We start from the raw sequence: 21,634 nt of genomic DNA on the forward strand, positions 1-21,634 counted from the left end.
TAAATGACCACAGCACTGCGTTGAGTCTCCACAGGCCTGTCCAGATTCTGACCTATTCCTACAGAGGACATCTTGGATAAATCTAAAACTCCCTTGGAAGAAGAGCAGTTAACTATTTCAAATGAAATAAATTAGAAATTATACTATTTAAAAAGTAGCCCATTAACTTAGAAATTGTCCTGCTATTAGGCAAACACCGGCAGACACTATTAAATACTAAGAAAATAAAAGCCACAATACAATCTATTGCCCATTTATAAGAATTCTTGATGACTTTCCTACCCCTCTGTATTTCATACCTGATTTTCACACTCAGTTGTCAAAGAGATAAGATAGATTGAAATTATACAACACAACTTTACCTGGATTTGTGAGTATACTCAAATATTGTTTATTGTAGAAATAGGCTGTTAACTATAGATGTAAATATTCTAACTAAGAACATAAGTTCTGATTAATATCCTGCTTAAAATGCAGTTAATAATAAGTATAACTGAATATTATATATCACAAGTAACAATCTAGACTAGGCCATCAATAAATGTATAGAATATTTTTGATTATGACAAGGAAAAGTTAAATGCCAAAATCAAAGGAGAGAACAGAGTCAAGTAAAAGTTTTCCAAAGCATTTTATTCACCATGCAGTCATGCCCAAGATGCTAGAGGAAACGTCCGTGTCTGCTAAGTTCTTGTTGGCAGCAATGAGGAGGCAGAACTTTTCTACGCACTATTCTGTCCAGTCTCACAGTTGGAAGCAATCTTTGATTTGTCAGATGCTTCATAAGCTTGGATAATAAGCCTTAGGTGAGTGATTATTTTTTTGTCAGCTGTTTTCACGTTAAGTCCCAACATCTTCATTATAGTTTCTCGAAAGTCGACATGCTATAAAGGGCCACCACAATAAACAAGACATGTCATTAGTTTTGGTCACCTACTTACTGTGTATAATGAAAGTGGGATGAGAAATTTGGTCTTATTAAACATTTATTTGTGAAATGTAACATTCTGTATTTAAATATTTTAAGCTAGAAAAATGGTCTCTTCTATTACAAGAAGTCTTCTTTTACTTTTTTCTTTTAAGATTTTTTCTTATTTTTACGCTTTTATAAACTACATCTAATTTTATTGCTGCTTGTTTTTCATCTATAAGGTAATTTCTTTTTGAACTTCTGATTTGCTGTGTGATAATAGTAGTCTCCTAAATACATCTCTCTCCACCCATCATTCTAAAACCATAGTGATTGGCAAGGAAAACAGATAAAAACATCCATAAATCATGCCTCAAACATAACTACAAAATACCAGACTTCAGTATGCATGTAAGTGGAGAAATGAATACCCTAAGCCAGCAGAGGTAGCCCCAGAGCGCATGCTGGAGTACGCAGCTGGTTTCCACTGGTGTCCCAGAAATGAATGGGACGATGCCTAAAGGGGGAGATACCACGCTAAGAAAAAGCCTGAGACCTGGTGGATCAGAACACTGGCAAATGGGGAAGGAAAAGAAAGGGACGTAGAAGAAAACAGAAATGCAGTATCTCATAAGCTGTTCTGGTGATGAAAATATGCTCCCCAAAACACAGCCATGCAGAGCAGGGGAAACATGTTTGACATAACTCCTGATGTGAATTAAATATCAATTGGACAAGGATTTCCAAACATGGGGTAAAAAAACACACCTTTCTAAATATAGTATTTCAGAATGGAAACAGACAAAAAAAAGATGTCTAGGATGCCTCATGGATAAGGAAGATGTGATGATTCAACTCAGGAAAGAATAAGACAAAATCTTCTCAGAAATGAAGAGTAAACCACAGAGTGTCCAAAGGAGAAGAGATCTAACTAAAAACATAAAGGACACTGAGAAGAATAAAAACAATCAGGAATGTGAATATGCAGAAGTTAAAAAAGAGAAAAAATGATATCATGACTTGATTTTTTAAGACTCAAGATAATTGGTTAAAGTTACATATTTCTCACTCGCTCGTGTGGCTCAGTGGATTGAGTGTCGGCCTGCAAACCAAAGGGTTGCTAGTTCCATCCCCAGTCAGGGCACGTGCTTGGGTTGCGGGCCAGGTCTCCAGCAGGAGGCGTGTGAGAGGCAACCACACATTGATGTATCTCTCTTTCTCCCTTCCCCTCCCTCTAAAAATAAATAAATAAAATATTTTTTAAATGTTACATATTTCTTAAGCAACTAATATATGGAGGTATGACATATAGTCCCACAACAGCCCAAAATTATCAGGCCTTTAAGAATTCTCCTAAAATACCTGCTTTATGAATACAGTGAAAAATCTAAGCAAGTTTAGAAGCACTAGTGACCCAGCCCCATACACATGGTTTCTCCTGAACTTCCATTCTGTCAAATCCCTGCCTTCTCTGTCTTTGGTTAGAGGACATGTACACAAACCTAAGCTAAGCTAATCAGAGGATGTGTACACAAACCTTTGCCAAATAACCATATATCCTATCCCTCATTGCTGTGAACCAAGGATAGGCACTTGATCTAAGCTGAGCTTTTACAGACCCTTTCTTGGGATTCTCTCTCTTGTCATAGAAACAGTAACTGTAAAACACTGTGGTTTACAGTCAGAGACACAAGCTGTCACACGGAGAGGTGCCAAGAAGAGCCGGTGAGAAGGGCCTTATAAGTACCCATGTGCTCGACCTAGGGCTCAGGCGCATCCCTCCCCACCCAGAGCTCTGGTTGTTTAACTCCCTTTGACTCCGTAAGCCAATAAATTCCCTTTTGCCTAAATTGCAGTGTTTATCACTTCAACTTAAAGAATCTTGATATAGTAATGATAATGATAATAGTAATAAATGTTTAAAAACCTCCTGTGGTCGTCCTGATATGTCTTCAAGTGTGCTCTTTGCTGTGCAGAGCTCAGGAGTCACAGCATCTACCATCTGACGGGCCCTATCTTTGTCCCAGCTTGCCTCTTGCTTGGCCGAGTCCAGTGGAGTTTTCAAGTTACCTGTTTTCACAACTGCCTTCCCTCTCATTGCTTCAACTTTTATTAAAGATTGCCTGAGCTTCTGAATTGTTTTGTCCTGTGAGGGTAGAAGGTTAAGGTTGGGAGAGAGAAAGATGACTGATTAGATCTCCTAATAATAGGCAGGCATGATGAATGACAACTCATGCTTCTATTCTTTTTTTTTTAAGGAGGTAGATACATGGAAAAGGAAGAAAATTCCAGTTTATGAATTAAGAGGTCATTTCTCCACCACCATACTCATCAATAACCAACAGTCATTGGACACTTTTATAAACTAGGCACTTGGGTTTTACAGAGGTTTTGCAAGTGTTCCATGCCCTTGAAAGGCTTACAGTCTGTGCTGATTAAATTCAGAAACAGAGAAAATAAATGGCTCTGTAGTAAGAGAAATATTGCTGATAAAAAAGTTGATCAAAAAGTATTTAGTGCATCTGTGGTTTAAGACAAAAAAAATGTATGTCTGAAATACTACAACTGAAGCTTGAAATAGCGAAGGTCAAAGAGGAGCCCGGCAAAATGACTAAAACATTCTACTCTTACCCCGGTAAGAAAAACAAAAACAAGACTAAAACAAAAAGCGAGGGATCTAGAAGTTACCTTTGAGGAGTGGCAAGGGGAATACCCGGGGACACCCATGGGATTGATAATAGTCTCTTTTTTAAGATTAATGGTAGATTTGCAGGCATCAAATTTATTATTATATATGTTTTAATGGTATATATATTCTTTTGTATGTATGCACAATAATTTTAATGTTAATTTTTAAAAGTTCAATGAGAAACATGTAGCTAAAACAGTAAGAAACCAAAGCTTAAGCAAATTTTTGAAAGCCTAACTTCCTTTACTTACTTTAAGGATATTTACTCTTGTTAGCTGGGTTTTCATATTTTTATTTGACAATTTCAAATCACTGAGCTGTTTCTGAAGTTCCTGAATTTCTCCCTCTAATCTTTGAGTGGTTGCAATCTGCAAATTCTGCTTAATATTCAATAATGTTTGTTGCTTGTTGTCTTTCTCTAGCTGTTTAAACATCTTGCTGTTCCCATCTGTTATGGAATTCTTAGGCCTGGAGTTTTCCTTTGAAGAAATCAAAAGTATTGAAATGAAGAAGTTGTGTTTTATGATGGTATTCTACATTAGCATACCAAATCTACTCTCATCTGATAAATTGCAGACTTAACAATGCTTATGTAGGTAAAATACTTTTTCAACATAAATATGCAGCATTAAAATTACCTGGAAAATAAAATAAGATGATCAAAGTGAGGGCTCAGTGCTAACAAGGTACCGTTAAGTAGACAATTTAATTAACACCAGGTGGTAGCACAGACTAACTTAACTTTTCTAGGAATGAAATATAAAGAAATAACCCAATATTTAGATAAAGATTCAAGCATCGAGATATTTACAACATTATTCATACCATGAAAAAATAAAAATAATGCAAACATCAAAAAAGATTAAGTAAATGACATAATTTCTTATAGATTCCCTAGAAATCAAGTTTTCAAAAATTTCTACTAAGAGAAAATATTAATGATATAGTTAAATGGAAGAAGATGGAAAAAAACTGTGTCTATAAGAATTATGTTAAAATATACATGGAAAATAATCAGAAGGAAATATACCTATATGTTAACGTTATCTCAAAGTGGTAGAATTACTGGTAATTTAAATTGTCTTCTTTCTACCTTTCTGTAATTTATAAAGTCACTACCAGAAAAAAATAGAAAAAAAAGGGGTGTGGATTTTAAAAAGATACCATATATTTTCATTATATATACATAAAAAACTAGTAAAATGTATTTTTAAAAAACCATTGTTTTTACAGAAAGATAAAATAAATGCTCCAAGAAAGCCTCATTAAAGAGGAATGAAAGTGAAAACATGATATTAGGAAGAAAAAACATACAGAATGCATAGATATAGAAAATACATCAAAAATTCTAAAAGAATATTTTTTAACTCAGTGACAATAAATTGAGAATCTAAAAGAAATACATTTTTCTTAAGAAACAATATAATAACATACGATCATGTCCAGAAAACCCAAGGACTCTAGTAAAGAAAACTTGGACTTAAGTGAATTCAGTAAGGTAGTAAATATTTAATAAAAATACAAGCATATCAAAGGCTTTCATCTATGTTAGTAAAAACTATTTCAAATAGAAATGGGAAAATACATTGTTCACAATGAGCAGAAAATTTATGAGAACTGGGAACAAACTTTTAAAGACATATGAGGGACTTAAAGGACACATATGAAGAACATATAAAATCCTATTGGAGGACATAAAATAATAGGTCATGTACCAAATTATCAAAAATTATCAGACTAAAATGATAAATATTTAAATTATAGATATCTAAAAAAGGGGTATACAAGTATATTAATAAACTCAATTTAAGCAGACATTTTGAAATAGAGAATCAAAAATATATTTTTAATTTGTCCAAAGTCATACCATTACAAAGTTGAGTAAAATGTAAACAGTACGTACAAACTATCACTTTGACAAGTATAAAATTTACATGGAATAGTTCAACAGATACAATGTAATTATTAACTTTATTTTTGTCCTGTTGTTCCTTTAAATGTATTCTGTGGGCATAATTCTTCGTTTGCCACTAAATGAAATTTCAGGCAAGGCCATGTGTTTCCTGATCAATTTTAGTTTTAATGTAAAAATTATAACCTAACTTTTATTCAAAGTTATGGCTACTCAGGAAATTAGGAATGACATGAACAGATTAAGATATTATAAAGACAACCAAGTTGAAATATTGGATATGACAAAAATAGTAATTGAAATAAACAACACAGATGAGATAAATAGAGTGGATAAAAACTCAACAAATTGAGTTGGAGATCAGATTAAGAAACTCGGAGAAGGCAGCAGGAAAGGATAAAAATATATAAACTATTTTTTCTAAAAAGCAAAGTGTATGCGGGTTCTCCAGAGAGGCAATACTAACGGGGAGGTGTGTGTGCGTGCGTGCATGACAGGGAGAGATTTGGCTGACAATTGTGAGGTCTGGCAAGTCCAAAATCCACAGGGCAGGCCCAGGGAACAGTTGATATTGTGGCTCAAACCCAAAGGTAGTTTGTAGGTAGAACCTCTCTCTTCCTCAGGGGTCCTCAGTCTTTTCAAAGCCTTCAGCTGATAGGAAGAGGCCCACACACATTATGGAAGGTATATGCTTTACTCAAAGTCCTCTGGTGTAAATGTTAATCTGATCTAAAATGCAACATCTAGACTAGTGTTTGAACAAATATCTGGGAACCAAGCCTAGCCAACCTGGTACATAAAATTAACCATTACACAAAAAAATAAAGGATAGAATTAGAATCCAACCTTCAGATATTAGTCATAGAAGGAATAAGTATAGAAAAGATGCATGGGTGAAAAAAGAAATCAAAAGGAAATAAATGGATGGGGAAAAACACTGAAATAAAGGATGAAATTGACAGATGAAAGACTTAGATTAAAAACTTCATTGTGCCAAACAATAGAGATAAGAAAAAAACCCATACACCTAAGCACATTATAACCAAATTTAAGAACATCAAAGCAAATGAGAACTCAAATAGCTCCCTGAAAGACCATCTTGTGAATACATACATACATACATACATACATACATACAAGCTTCCTGAGAGAAAGAGTAGATTGTCTTCAAAGGAGTAAGAATCACATTGATATCAGACATCACAACAATAACATAGGATCCAAGGAGATAGTTTTAAAGAATTTAATGAAGGAACTTTGAGCCTAGAAGTTTATTTACGTCCAGCCAAACTGTCATTAAAATATGAGGGTATAATAAAAATGTCACCAGGCACATATGGCATCTGACAAAGACCCAACTGTTAAAAACTCTTGTAGAAATGCTCAAATAAGGAGAAATGTCCAGGAGGATGCTTCAAAATATATGCAACTGAGGGTAATCAAACACCTTGTTCAAGTTTAGTGGTTATCTAAAAATAATTAGAATCAAGTAAAAGAAAACAGAGAGGTATATTCAAACAACCCAGAAATTAAGAATTTAGAGAATAACAATATAACTAGGGGCTGAGGTCAGAGAGCAAACAGGAATGATGTTCTTGTAAATATTAGGTAAGTAAGAGTATTGTTCTTAACTAAAGAATGTCAGCATCACTGTGCTTGCTTCGGCAGCACATATACTAAAAAAAAAAAAGAACACCAGCATCAGAATAAAAATAGATTACATAACTTTAAAAGCAGCAGGAAAAAAATTAATCTGTACAAAAGAAACCTGGAAAATAGAGCCCCTCAAAAAACAGGAAAGTAAAGTATATGAAAATTATTAAATTAACCAAAAATGTCCTAATCATAATTGCAATTAATATACTTGCATTAAATTCACCAAATGGATACCCTCCAACTGGATTTTTAAAAAATACAACCATACACTGTGTTTTATCAGAGAAAGAGAGAAAAATACAAAGATAAAAAGATATATCACATTTGGGCAAACATAAACCAAAATAAAATTGTGTTAGTAACCACAACTTCTGAAAATGGAGAATTTAAAGCAATATTTTACAAAGGACAAAAAATGTTTTATAGTGCTATAAAAAAATAAGACAGCAAAGATCCCCATAAGTGCATATGCTCCAGTAGGCCATAAAGCAGAAATGGACAGAACTGTAGGGACTAACGGATGAATCAAAAATTATCCCTGGACCTGGCTGGCGTAGCTCAGTGGGTTGAGCGTGGGCTGCGAACCAAAGTGTTGCAGGTTCGATTCCCAGTCAGGGCACATGCCTGGGTTGCAGGCCACAGCCCCCAGCAACCGCACATTGATGTTTCTCTCTCTCTCTCTTTCTCCCTCCCTTCTCTCTCTAAAAATAAATAAATAAAATCTTTAAAAAAATAGGCCCCCTATAAATTAAAAAAAAAATTATCCTTGGAGAATTAAGCATACCTTTTCCAGAATTAAGGAAACAAAAACAATTAGAGATACTGACAATCTGAACCACATGAATAACACGCTTGAGCATTAGCTAACTATGGAAATGAATGCCCAATAAACAGAGAACACATTTTTTTATGAGCATACATGGAACAATTACAAAAGTATACAGATATTGAATTATAATGTTGTATGCCTGAAAATTATATAATGCTATTAACCAATTTTATCCAACAAATTAATGTAAATATATATTTAATATATACATGATGCTGAATACAATCAGATTTTTAATACGATACCACTTACACAAATTTAAAATATATGCACAAAAATCACATTTAAAAGAACATCCATCTATAAACAAAAAGATGCACATTAAATACATAAGATTGATTTTCTTTGGGGGGGACATGGGGAAGGAACTAGCAGCAGAAGGTGAATTCATTATTGGACTCTGTGGAGGACATTGTTGATACCACTTCATTAAGTGCTGGAAGTTTTTTCAACTGAGCATTCAATGCATACTGAGTAAGTGAATGAATGAATGAATGAAATGAGAGACTAAATGAGTAAGTAGTAAGTGAATGAGATTACATTTTGGGCCATAGCAATTATAGAAATAATATAACATAGGTATGAGTATGATGAGCAATTCTGAGGAGAAATAGTGAAATAGAACAAAAATCTCCTGAAAATAAATTATATTGCATCCTAGCTATTTTCATACCAGCTTTAGGACTGATTTCTTCCTTACAGGTTTAAAGAAGCAGAAGGTAATGGCCTATAAAATAATTACTGAGGACATCACCAATGGCTCCTTCTAATATCCATCTCATCTAACTGACACAGTGACTGAAATTCCACCTTCAGAGAGTCATTCCTTTGAGCTCATTTTCCTCTAACCTACCTTTCAAAAGTACATTAAGGAATACATTAATAAATGCCCTCCTAATAACTATCAAATATGTATAAAATGAGAAATGGAAGATATGAAGTGAGGTAAGGGTTTTTGATCAAATCACAAGGGTTTTGAGCAAAATTTCCTCTCTTTCCCAATATTAAAAGCTTTAAACATTAACAGCTTTAAACATCAGATAATATAACAAAATATGATCATTTTCACTGTCAAAGACATGCCTTATACTTCATGAAATTCTTACTTTATTCCTGCCCAAGTCTAATCTCTCTTGAAAAAAGTCATTAATAGCAATTTTTCCTTCCAGGCGTTTCAAGGGTCTTTTTTGTTCCCCACACTTCTCTTCAGGTTGGGACGATTCTTCACGGTGATGATGATGCACCTGCTCCAGTCGCTTAGTAAGCATCTGAATTTCCTGCTGAAGGCCTTCGGTTCTCTGTAAAGGAAAAAATGAGATGGAACTCCCTGACGATCTATGATTTCTATTTCATCTCCATACTGTGTAAGTTCTACTCTCCTGATACCGTGGCAACATTAAATTACTAAATAGATGCTGGTTTCAAAAAATAGAAAGGTTTAATATATAAATACAGGACATTTTAGTTAATACTGAGTAATAAAGTTATATAATGAATTTAAGAAAACAGTGTAAAAAATTTGGAACTCTACAATAAACCACTGTTTAGCAGGTTTTACTAACACATTGAATTTAAGCAATATCTATCTTCCTCTGAATTATAGGGTAAAGAGTCATGAAATTCTACTAAAGTGATATGAACACAACAGAGAGATATAATTATTGAAACCTGCTTGTTCAATCTTTTGATAGACTTGACTAGTAAATTCAAATAAACAACTTATTTACTGCACCGACTAAACTGTTTGCTCATGAGGGAAACATTATCTTCACCCTACCACTATTCTTAAGCTAGCATCAATTGAGCTTACACATAACTGTGCTGAGCATTTATCATGTATTAACCCATTTCATTCTTACAACCACTCTGAGATGGGAACTATGCTCCCCAACCCCCTCCTGCCAAATTTTACAAAGGAGACTGAGGCAGAGAGTGGGTGAGTCAACTGCCAGCAGCACACAGCTGGCAATGGCAGAGCTGGGATTCATACAGGAGCTCAGTGCTCTTCAGTAATAACAGACATCCTCTTCTATTATGGCAGTAATACAATCAATATTAAAGTGTACAGCCACAGAGTTCACTGAATTGGCTAATATCACAGTCCACATCTTAAAAGAAACAAGTTTAAAGGGGTAACTTGTCTGTCAACACACTTACAGACTTCCAGGACTGCTCATTGGCGCCGATTTCCTGAATCCTCTCTTTCACGGCTTCCTCCGTGGCTGGGAGGGGGGCAACGCTGTCGCTCAGGAGAGTAGCCAACTGACCGAGGAATTTCTGAGAGTGGGATTGCACAGTTTTAGCTTCCCAGCTGGACGAATATGGAGGTCTGTCTAAATCATATTTTTGTTTTTCCGTATGGATCAAATCCTGTTGACATTTATCCCAAATTTTCTGCCCATCTTTTGGTCCCTCGGAGTGAAAAATGTTGTCGTCTCTCTCACAGTTCTTGGCCAGGATAGCTTTACCTTTATCCTAAATATGCGAACACACATGTTAAACTTCCCATTTGGGAATTCAGAATGGAAATACATATATCCTTTCTTTTGGAATAAAGACATAGCCACAATATAAAACTTCAGGAAAAGGCCCTCAAAAGAAAGCAAGAGTTACAGAGTCCTGAGAGAGACAAGGTTGTACTCAAAAGAGCAAACTAGAACAAGAGGAATTAAAACGATGACATGGAGAGACTGTTTCAAGAACACAGGAAATTTAGCTTAAAGGAGCAGCTAACCAAACAGCCCCACTTTGTGAGGATACACTCTTTACAGAAAATTTTGAGCTGTAAAAGTATGTAAGGTAAAAGTACGTAAAAGTATGAATGAAGGGAGTTATACCCCCAACCTTTCCCTTGTGCTCCTGTAGTCATCCTGCTTCCATTGCAAGTTGTCAGGGAAAAACCAGAAGATAAGGCTGTGCCCCCACCCCAGCCAACCTCCGACAGAACGATTCTCCCTTCGGAAGTTCTAGCCTTCTTGCCACTGTCAACTCTGGAAGCCGAGTAAACAAGTTTAATTCCTGGGCTTTTGCCACGTGAAATTGGGAAATAGAAGGAGAACTAAAATTGTTGAAATAATGATGAGTTTGCTCACTAAAAGACTGGAAAAAGAGGCAAAATAAAACAGCAATGGAAGAAAAGGTCAGAGCTGCATGGACTCTGGTTTGGGAGAGTTTTCAGAGATGCGGCAGATCAGTGAGAGCAGTGAAAGAAAATGTAAAGTGTTACTGTACATTACTGAGGTAGGCAATTAAAAATTGAAGTTATTTTAAAGTACTCTGAAAGCAGTTCTGATTTTTTAATGGAACCCCTTACATTAATGGACTTTGCTTTATATTCAGATTTTATAACAAACTATTATAGTCTAAGAATTTCAAAATAAGCTTTCACCAGTTCTTTGACAATTGCCAGTCTCCCCTCATCCTCCAGCACTCTTCTAGAAGATCTTCAACTGACCCCGTGAACTGTTGTCTACAAGTGATCGTGCTCATCTCCTTCTGCTTAACCCGACCCTGTCACAATTCTCTATTTCAGTGCCTGGTGTAGATGACCCAACAATGTAGCTTTAAAATTTCTTGCCTCTATTTCAATAATTTCACCTATACCCCCCTCCATTGAATCCTTACACCCAGACCTAAAAACCCAGATTTTGTCAGGCACAGGAAGGAACCCATATGCCAGATTTAAAACTTCAGTATTTTACTCTCTGACCGCCACTTCTCCCAGCTCCTCCCAGCTCCAGTCACTCTAACCTTTCCCTCAGAAGCCCAGAGACCTTCAGATCCTCCTCGCACTTTCTCCCTCTGCCTCCCTCAGAAAGCCGTCCAGGTAGTCAGCCCTGCTGCACTACCTCCTTTCACCCTCCTCAGGAAGAGGCCCCGCAAAACACTCAAAGTTGCCAATTATCTCCTGCAGTAATACAAAGTAATGAAAACCCTGTTTCTTCCAAAAATAATCAGAATTTATTCTCACCTTTATCATGAAACTACCCACGGTATCTTCTTGTCCTTTTGTATTCATATAAGGGGTGAGTTCATTAGCACCTGCTAATTTTTTCTCCAAAAGTTTTGTTTTATGCTCTGTCTTTTCCTTTTCAACCAGATGTACTCTGTGTAAGATAACAGTAGGTAACAATATCATGAAACCAATTCAATATTCAAAATTCAATTAAAAATACTGAAATAAATATTCCCCATTTAATATATACCGGGTTGGCCAAAAAGTTCACTTGTTGGTTTCCGTAAGATGGTTCTAGTAGTACTTTGCTGTCTTGAACTTCATTTGAAACAATTTTGGTAGATTGATTGGAAGAGCTTTCACATCAGCATGTATTAAAAAAACATCAAAATTGGTGATTTTTTGTGTAGCTATTTTAATATTGAAGATGGAAGAAAATATGCAACATTTTCAGCATATTATGCTTTATTATTTCAAGGAAGGTAAAAATGCAACTGAAATGCAAAAAAGATTTGTGCAGTGTATGGAGAAGGTGCTGTGACTGACTGAATGTGTCAAAAGTGGTTTGCAAAGTTTCATGCTGAAGATTTCTCACTGGATGATGCTCCACGGGTAGGCAGACCAGCTGAAGTTGACAGTGATCAAATTGAGATGTTAATTGAGAACGATCAACATTATACCATGAAGGAGATAGCCGACATACTCAAAATATCCAAATAATAAAGTTATTGATGAAAATGAAAAAATGTGTCCTTTATTTTATGGACAAAATGAAACTGGCTTTTTAGCCAATCCAATATTAAACACGTGTATCAAGCAAAAATGTAACTATTTCTAAGAAGAGACTAGAAATGGCAGAGAAATGGAGAGAAAAACAACCCAATTTAAGACCTGTAGTAGTTACCCTGGGGGAGGTCAATTTGAATCCATCCTTTTCAAGGGGGAATCTGAGTGTATCTGACAGCCACTATTGGTAACAGCGTGATGACCGGGAGGTTCCACAAGCACTCCTACTTTAGTAACACCTTAATGGGTTCTTCTACTGGGATTTGAAGAGGGGAAAGGAACTAGAAAGAATGATATAGCAACGGAGAATAGCATGTGTGATAACTTTATTTATTATCAAATATACAAACAGCAAATTATTTGGTTCTTGTTTTGATTATCAATTGCTAGGTATTGGTAATATTTTTTACCCTGTAGCTAAGTTCCAGTTTCAGCCCATCTTCCATACTTTTAATGTCATTTTCTATCTAAGAATTACATCATACAGAATTAATGAATTTGAGTTAGGTCACCAGAAGTTATCTGAATTATATAAAGAAAAATTTTAATTCAAAAATTTATATTAGAGACATGTAGGACACACTCAACAGATCTAACATACCTGTAATTGTAGGCCTAGAATGAGAGCAGAGATAGAATGGGACAGAAATAATATTTGGAAAAAAATTTCCAAGAATTTTTCAAACCTGATGAAAGACATCAGTTGATAGATTCAATAAGTTCTTCAAATCCTAAGCAGGACAGATACAAAGAAAGCCACACCAAGACACATCATAGTCAAATTATTACCAATTAAAAGCAGTCAGAGAAGAAAACACATATTACCTTCAGAAATGCAACAATGATACTGATGACTGAGTTTTCAAAAGAAGCTATACAAGTTAGAAGATAACTGAATGACATCTTGGAGGGCTGAGAGTAAAAGTATTGATATCTCAGAATTCTATACACAATAAAAAAATACCCTTCAAAACAATGAGGATGAGATAAACATCATTTCCAAAGGGAAAAAAATGAAGAACTGTCAGAAGAACTGCATTATAAGAAACACTACAGGCAATTTCTCAGGATGAACAAGGATGGAGAAGGAATGGATGGAAATGATCCTTGGTGACTATACAGAATTGCAGGAAAGAATGCAATGCACCAGAAAGGAAAAGTAGAAATGTATACTGACAGTCAATAAAAACAATAATAATATCTTATGGGATTTATAAATATGAAAAGTTAAAATATAACAATAGTATGGGATACTATCAGACACTGCACAACCGGGGCAGGGGGTAGGACAGGGAGGGGAAGAAATCCTACTCTCCTTGCTGGTCTTTGATTTTAACTAATTTCTCAGGCTAAGTAGAGATTTGTTTCCTTACTTAGTTTCAAGCTCATATATGTGTGTGTGTGTGTGTGTGTATTTAAGTGATTTGGGAAATGCAAGAGAAATTTCAATCTGCCAATATACATCTAACCAATGTAGAATAGAAACAGTCTACACCACTATTCCTACTTATTTGAATACAAGTGATTTTTATATTGTATGGGCTTCTTAATTACTAGTAGCATTGTAAGAGGGAAAATTAATGACTTCGTTTCTCCTCTTATCAACCAAGGGCTCACGATCAAATATCTCCTCTCTATATACACCAACTTAATAACCATGTGTCAACGAATAACAAATTGTATAAAGGGCAAAACCACACAATCATCCCAATAGATGCAGAAAAAACAGTTTACAAAATCCAACACACTTTTAAGATAAAAACACTCAACAAGCTAGAAATAGAAGGAAATTTCCTCAACCTGATAAAGGATCTTTACAAAAGACTCAAAGCTACCATCATATTGTACTTATTGTACTTACTGGAGAAAGACTGAAAGTTTTCCCCCTAAGATCAAGAACAAAAGAAGGATGTCTGTTTCTTACCACTTCCGTACAACATGGTACTGGAGGTTTGAGCTAAGACAATTAGTCAAGAAAAATAAAGCATCAAGATTAGAAAGGAAGAAGTAAATCTTTTTGCGAATGAGATGACCTTGTATAAAGAAGTTCCTAAGGAATACACACAAACACACACACAACTATTAGAGCTAACAAGTATAGCACAGCTACGGGACACAGAGTCAATATACAAAAACCAATTATATTTCTATTCACTAAAGTGAATAATTTGAAATAAAATTAAGGAAGTAGTTCCATTTCCAATGCATAAAAAAGAATAACATACTTATCAATAAATTTAACAAAAGAAGGGTAAGACATGTACACTGAGAACTATAAAATATTGTTGAAATTAAAGAGAACCTAAATAGTAGAAAGATGACCTATATTCATGGACTGAAAGACTTAATATTAAGATGGTGATACTCCTCAAATTGATCTGTAAGTTCAACAAATTCCTATCAAAATCCCAGTTGACTATTTTTGCAGAAATTCGACAATTTTAAAATTCACACGGAAAAGCAGGGGGCCCAAATAGCTGAAACATACTTGAAAAAGGGGAAAAAGTTGGAGGACTCACTTCAACTTACTACAAAGCTACAGTAATCAAGGGAGTATGGTACTGGCATAGGACAGACATATAGAGCAATGGAATAGAACTGAGATTCTAGAATTAAACCCACAGTCCTGGCTGGTGTGTTCAGTGGATTGAGTGCTGCCTGCGATCCAAAGGGTTGTCAGTTTGATTCCCAGTCATGGCACATGCCTGCACTTTGCGCCAGGTCCCCAGTACAGAGCACATGAGAGGCAACCATACATTGATGTTTCTCTCCCTCTCTTTCTCCCTTTCCCCTCTCTCTAAAAATAAATAAATAAATAAAATCTTTTAAAAAATAAACCCACATGTAGTCAATTGATTTATTTTGCAAGATTGTCAAGACAACTCAATGGAAGAAAAAATAGTCTTTTTAACAAGTAGGGCTGGCAGAGCTAAATTAGTCAAGATGGGCAAAGACATAAATTTAAACACTAAAACTGTACCTCTTAAAAGAAAACGTGTAAATATTCACAACCCTAGATTAGGCAGTTGTTCTTAGGTATGACATCAAAGACATGAGTGACAAAAAAAGATAAACTTAATCAAACTTTTAAAATTTTGTGCTTCAAAGGACGCCATTAAGAAAACTGAGCCCTGGCTGCTGTGGCTCAATGGATTGAGTGCTGGCCTGTGAACCAAAGGGTTGCCAGTTCGATTCCCAGTCAGGGCATATGCCTGGGTTGTAGGCCAGGTCTCCAGTAGGGGGCATGAGAGGCAACCACACATTATTGTGTCTCTCCCTCTCTTTAAAAAAAAAAATTGAAAAATCCACAGACGGGACAAAAATATGTGCAATTCACGTATCTGATAAGGTTATGGTATCCAGAATATACAAAGAACACTTACAACTCAATGATAAAAAACCAACAACAACAAAAAAACAATTTAAAAGTGGGCAAAGGCCTGCCTGGTGTGACTCAGTGGATTGAGTGCCAGCCTGAGAACCAAAGGGTTGCTGGGTTGGATTCCAAGTCAGGGCACATGCCTGGGTTGTGAGCTGGGTCCCCAGTAGGGGGTGCTCAAGAAGCAACCACACATTGATGTTTCTCTCCCTCTCTTTCTCCCTCCCTTGACCTCTCTTAAAATAAATAAAATCTTAAAAAAAAAATGGGTAAAAGATCTGAATAGATATTTCTACAAAGAAGATACACGAGTGGCCAATACACACATGAAAGGATGGTCAACATCTTTAGTCATTATACACATGCAAATTAAAAAGCACAATGAGATATGACTTCATATTCACTAGAATGGCTATAATGAAAAAGATTAATAATAAGATGGGTTGGTGAGAATATGGAGAAATTGAAATCTTCATACATTGCTGGTAGTAATTAAAAATGCTGCAGCTGTCCAAGAAAACAGCCTGGAAGTAAGTAACTTCAAAAAGTTAAATGTCCCTGGCTGGAATAGTTCAGTGGATTGAGCATGGGCTGCGAACCAAAGTGTAACAGGTTCAATTCCCAGTCAGGGTACATACCTAGGTTGCAGGCCATAACCCCCAGCAACCTCACATTGATGTTTCTCTCTCTCTATCTCCCTCCCTTCCCTCTCTAAAAATAAATAAATAAAATCTTTAAAAAATATGTATTTAAAAAAAAGTTAAATGTAGAAATTACTTTATGATTCAGCAATCCTATTTCTAAGGCATATACCTAAGAGAAATGAAACATATAGTCATATAAAAACTCATACAAAGAATGTTCATAGCAGCATTATCCATAAAGCACACCCTCCAAAAGGAAACAACCCAATGTCCTCAATTGATGTATGGATAAACAAAATGTGGTATATCCATATAATGGAATATTACTCAGCAATGAAAAGAAGTACCAATTCAGGCTGCAACATGAATGGATCTTGAGAACACTGTGCTAAGTGAAAGAAGTTAGATACAGAACCATATATTATATAATTGAATTCATATGAGATGCTCAGAAAAGGCAAGTTCATAGAGAAAAATGTAGATTGGTGGTCGTCAGACTGGAGGGGGTGGAATAGGGAGTAACTGGAATGGGCATAGGGTTTATTTAGGATGTAATAAGAATGTTCTGGAATTAGATAGTGGTGTTGGTTGCACAACCTGTGAATATACTGAAAACTGATGAATTGTACACTTTAAGGGGGTGAGTTTTAATGGTATGTAAATACCTCAATAGGAATGCTTTTTAAAATATAATAATTTTGAGCCAGGCATTATGTGAAATTCTTCTATATTTAAATTCTCTGATCAACTAGGAACATGGACATCATACACGACTTGTAAGTTAAAACAAACGACGTCTGAAAACAAACTAGAAAACTCCTGGCCCTCAGAGCCCAGCGCTGCCACCTTGTCTTCCTCTCGAGGCTCTGGCTGGATGCCAGCGTGGAGACAGTGCTGCACGCAGAACGCCTGCAAGGATGTCCTGCTGGCCGGTGGTCTGGCCGGAGCTTCTGGGAGCCCAGATCCTGTGCTTTGCTCTGAAGACTGTAGCAAAGAAGTTTGCTGAGGACCGCCTTCAGGCACAAAGTGATGAATGACTGCCTCCAGGTCTCAAGAAATTATTTTTCTCTAACCAAATAACTTTTAGATATTTTAAACCTTTCTAAAATTCTACAGGAATTGATGAGTTTATATTCAAATAAGGAAACTCGGTGAAGGAATAGACTTTTAAATAATAATGGCCTGGTTTGTTTGAAGTGCTTTACACTTAGGAGAAACAAAAATCTTACCACCAAATATATCAAAATGCATCTTCTTCATAAGTAAATTATTATGTATCTATACCTGGAATATTATGTGTTTTATTCATTGGACGCTTACATTTTGGGAAGGAAAATATTTTTGTTCATTAAAAAATTAATTTTTCATAATTTGTTTTTCCTAAGATTTTTACACAACAAAATTTGTTCTTTTCTCATGAATTTATAATTTCTAAATAAAGATAAGCCAGTGTAAACTTGGGGGAAGAATAGGCTTTATTAATCAAATGATGTCTCAATTTTTCTGAGATTGTTTTATTTTGAACATTAAACATGGAAGCTCTTAGCAAACTTGTTTGAAAAGATTAATGTTGTGTTATGAAACAGATTTTATCTTTGTCTTCTTAAGCTCCTCTACTTTATACTTGTGGTTGTACTTTAAAAATTATTTTCTCTTTAAAAATATGTTCAACATAGGACTGACTAACAATGATTAAAACAAAGTAACGTAGGGGAAAGAAAGAAAATTCCCCACCTTAGACGGTTTTCTAGTTCCATGATTCTTTCATTTAGATCCCAGTTGACTCTTTCGAGACTGTGAACATTGATGCTTTTCAAAGATTTAATTCTGGTTAGAGAAGCAATAAGCTCTTCTAGGTCCTTGATATCATTTTTCAGGGACATTATCTGGAACGACTGTTTCACATTATTTTCTTTGTAACTTTCTAGTTCACTCTTCATCTCTTGCACTGAAGTTTCTTTTATTAAAAGTTTGTTTTGAAGATTTCTTAGCTAAGGAAAAAGGGAAAGTGTTACTTAAAATCATTTACAATTTTGGTTTTAGAAAATTCTTGATTTTAAATCATTATGGGTATTTAAGTTACACATTACCATACAATAAAATGAAAGCTCTCGAATGTAACAGTATATTCCAATGTTAAATATATATTAAAAATTATGTCAGATTGACACATATGGCTTGGAATAAGTGATTTTATTCTCATCAACATTAAAGTTGTTTAGGTCTCATTACAAGAGTCAATTTTACCAACAACAAATTTTAGAATTCCTAGCAGAAAAGAAGTACTTGATGCTTTGGCCATAGCTGTTTTGTTTTACGATGTGTGGCAAAAGAGTGTGCATGCACAGGGCCCTCTTCTAAAGAGCAAACTATGTTTGTATCACTTGGTTTCTGGACTTATTTGTGCTGATTTGAGATATAGGTAGAGGAGAGTCAGCAGAAAGAGTGAATTTTAAATTGATCATAAAGGAAATAAAGAAACTAAAACAAATAAAGGAAAGAAGAGCTCAGAAAGTTAGGAAGAGAAGCAAGAGTGATGGCTTGTGAAAGCGGAAGCAAAACAGACGAGCCACCAAAGGCGACTGCTGCAAGGAATTAAGAAGGATCGAAAGGGCAGAGGGCACAGCTGCTGCGAGGTGATTTTATTATATTTGGGTAACATTTTTAAAAACTCTGTTCTTCTATCTGATAAGTGAAGGAAATTCACTAGATTAAAAAACTGAGGTATTTTTAGTACTTCTCTCATGGCAGAATCTCAACAAATATTGAGTTGTAACTCTATTCCTATCAAATAGATCCCAACTTCTGGTAATCACGACAGTTGTGAAAACCCTGAAGCACTATCTTCATTATTTTAACCAGTTAAGTGAGGGGTTCTCTGAACTGCAGTGGTTACCATTCATCTAAGGTACCATAAAAATAACAAATGCCCCCTGGAGTTGTGCAATGTAGTTGTCCTATCCCCTGTGCTATGACATAAGTGCTATGTTTTAGTTAATTTTTTAAAGGTTTTATTTATTTATTTTTTAGAGAGGGAAGGGAGGGAAAAAGAGAGAGAGAGAGAAACATCAATGTGCGGTTGCTGGGGGCCATGGCCTGCAACCCAGGCATGTACCCTGACTGGGAATCGAACCTGCGACACTTTGGTTCGCAGCCCACGCTCAATGTTTTAGTTAGTTTTTAGTTATCCTGTTGTTAGGTTATTGCTAAGATAATACTTCATAAAAAAAACCTAAAGCAGCATAAGTCTCAGACTCACACAATATTGATTTCTAGATCTAGTTTAATTTTAACGACCAAACCTTGTCAACTAGTCTTCCAAAGCACTTGCTGGTTCTATTTGTTACTCCTTCCATTTGAACAGTGATTTGCGAAATCTCAGATTTTAAGACACCGCTGTATTTTTTTATGCCAATAAACCCAAATTTTGAATAGTTTGGTTGGATTTGGATGTAATGAACCAGAAGTATGTTCAGGACTTAGCTAAATCTACAAACCCCCAAAATGAGATATAACCTATTGAAGAAAACTGTCAACAAAGGACATATCTAGAATAAACAATTCCAAACTCTCAGAAAACATGCAATTAGAACATAGGCAAAAGACTTTATCAGAAAGAACATATGGATGGCAAATAAGCACATAAAAATATGTTTACCTCCATCAGCCATTACGGATATGCAAATTAAAGCCACAATGACATATTATTACAAATGTATTAGCTATCTAAAATACAAAATAGTGCCCTGGCTGGTGTGGCTCAGTGGAGTGAGTGCAAGCCTGTGAACCAAAGGGTTGCTGGTTTAATTCCCAGTAAGGGCACATGCCTGAGTTGCGGGCCGCAACTTTGCATGGGGCGCATGCAAAAGGCAACCACACACTGATGTTACTCTTCCTCTCTTTCTTCCTTCCATCCCCTCTGCCTAAAAGTAAATAAATAAAATATTTTTTTAAAATTAAAAAAAAAATACAAAATAGTGACACCACCAAATGCTGACAAGAATGAGGAGAAACCGAGTCACTCACACATTCTTGATAGGAATGTAAAATGGTATAGCCACTCTGGAAAATTCTTTAACAGTTTCTTAAAAACTAAACATGCAATGACTTTCTGACCCAGCTATGGCACTTTCAGGGACTTATTCCAGAGAAATGAAAAGTTATTCACGCAAAGACCTATACATGAATGTCCATAGAACCTTTATCTGTAATAGCCAAAAAACTGGAAGCAACCCAGGTATTTGTCAACAGATGAATAGTTAAACAAACTGTGGTACTTACATACCATTGACTCAGCAATAAAAAGAACCAAACTATTAATACATGCAACAAATTGAATAAATCTCCAATAAATTATGCTGAGTGAAAAAGCCAATCCCAAAAGATTACATATATATGATTCTATTTATATAGCATTTTAACAACAGCTTTACTGAGATATAATTCATAAAGTTACCCATTTAAACTACACAGTTGTATGGTTTTTTTTTTAAAGATTTTATTTATTTATTTTTAGAGAGGGGAGGGAGAGAGAGAGAAAAACATCAATGTGCGGTTGCTGGGGGTCATGGCCTGCAACCCAGGCATGTACACTGCCTGGGAATCAAACCTGGGACACTTTGGTTCCCAGCCCGCGCTCAATCCACTGAGCTACACCAGCCAGGGCTCACAGTTGTATGGTTTTTAGTATAGTCAAAGAGTTATGTGGCTACATTGACCTTTTTTATTTTTCATTTTTAAAAATTGAGATATAATCCACGTACCATAAAATTTACCCTTTAAAGCATACAATTCAGTGGTTTTTTGTGTATTCACAGGTTGTGCAACCATCACTATGATCTAATTCCAGAACTTCTTCATTATCCCCCAAAGAA

The 21,634-nt window shown here is 35.4% G+C and overlaps 1 protein-coding gene across 3 annotated transcripts in view; it reads right to left on the reverse strand.

Moving 5' to 3' along the window:
* Window positions 1-647: 647 nt before the first annotated feature.
* The window catches only part of LOC123807948 (coiled-coil domain-containing protein 170-like), a 30,935-nt gene continuing 9,948 nt past the window's right edge, over window positions 648-21,634 (reverse strand). For all 3 annotated transcript variants that reach the window (XM_045822003.1, XM_045822000.1, XM_045822002.1), the window contains 7 exons: window positions 18,495-18,751; window positions 11,967-12,102; window positions 10,154-10,471; window positions 9,103-9,294; window positions 3,851-4,078; window positions 2,838-3,056; window positions 648-884 (listed from right to left, as the gene is read on the reverse strand). In XM_045822003.1, coding sequence (XP_045677959.1) covers window positions 723-884; window positions 2,838-3,056; window positions 3,851-4,078; window positions 9,103-9,294; window positions 10,154-10,471; window positions 11,967-12,102; window positions 18,495-18,751 — 1,512 coding nt within the window. In that variant the 3' untranslated portion in view covers window positions 648-722. The remainder of the gene's footprint in view (window positions 885-2,837; window positions 3,057-3,850; window positions 4,079-9,102; window positions 9,295-10,153; window positions 10,472-11,966; window positions 12,103-18,494; window positions 18,752-21,634) is intronic.

Source organism: Phyllostomus hastatus, unplaced genomic scaffold (assembly GCF_019186645.2).
Source record: "Phyllostomus hastatus isolate PE091 unplaced genomic scaffold, TTU_PhHast_1.1 phas_scaffold_501, whole genome shotgun sequence".
NCBI classification, from domain to species: Eukaryota; Metazoa; Chordata; class Mammalia; order Chiroptera; family Phyllostomidae; genus Phyllostomus; species Phyllostomus hastatus.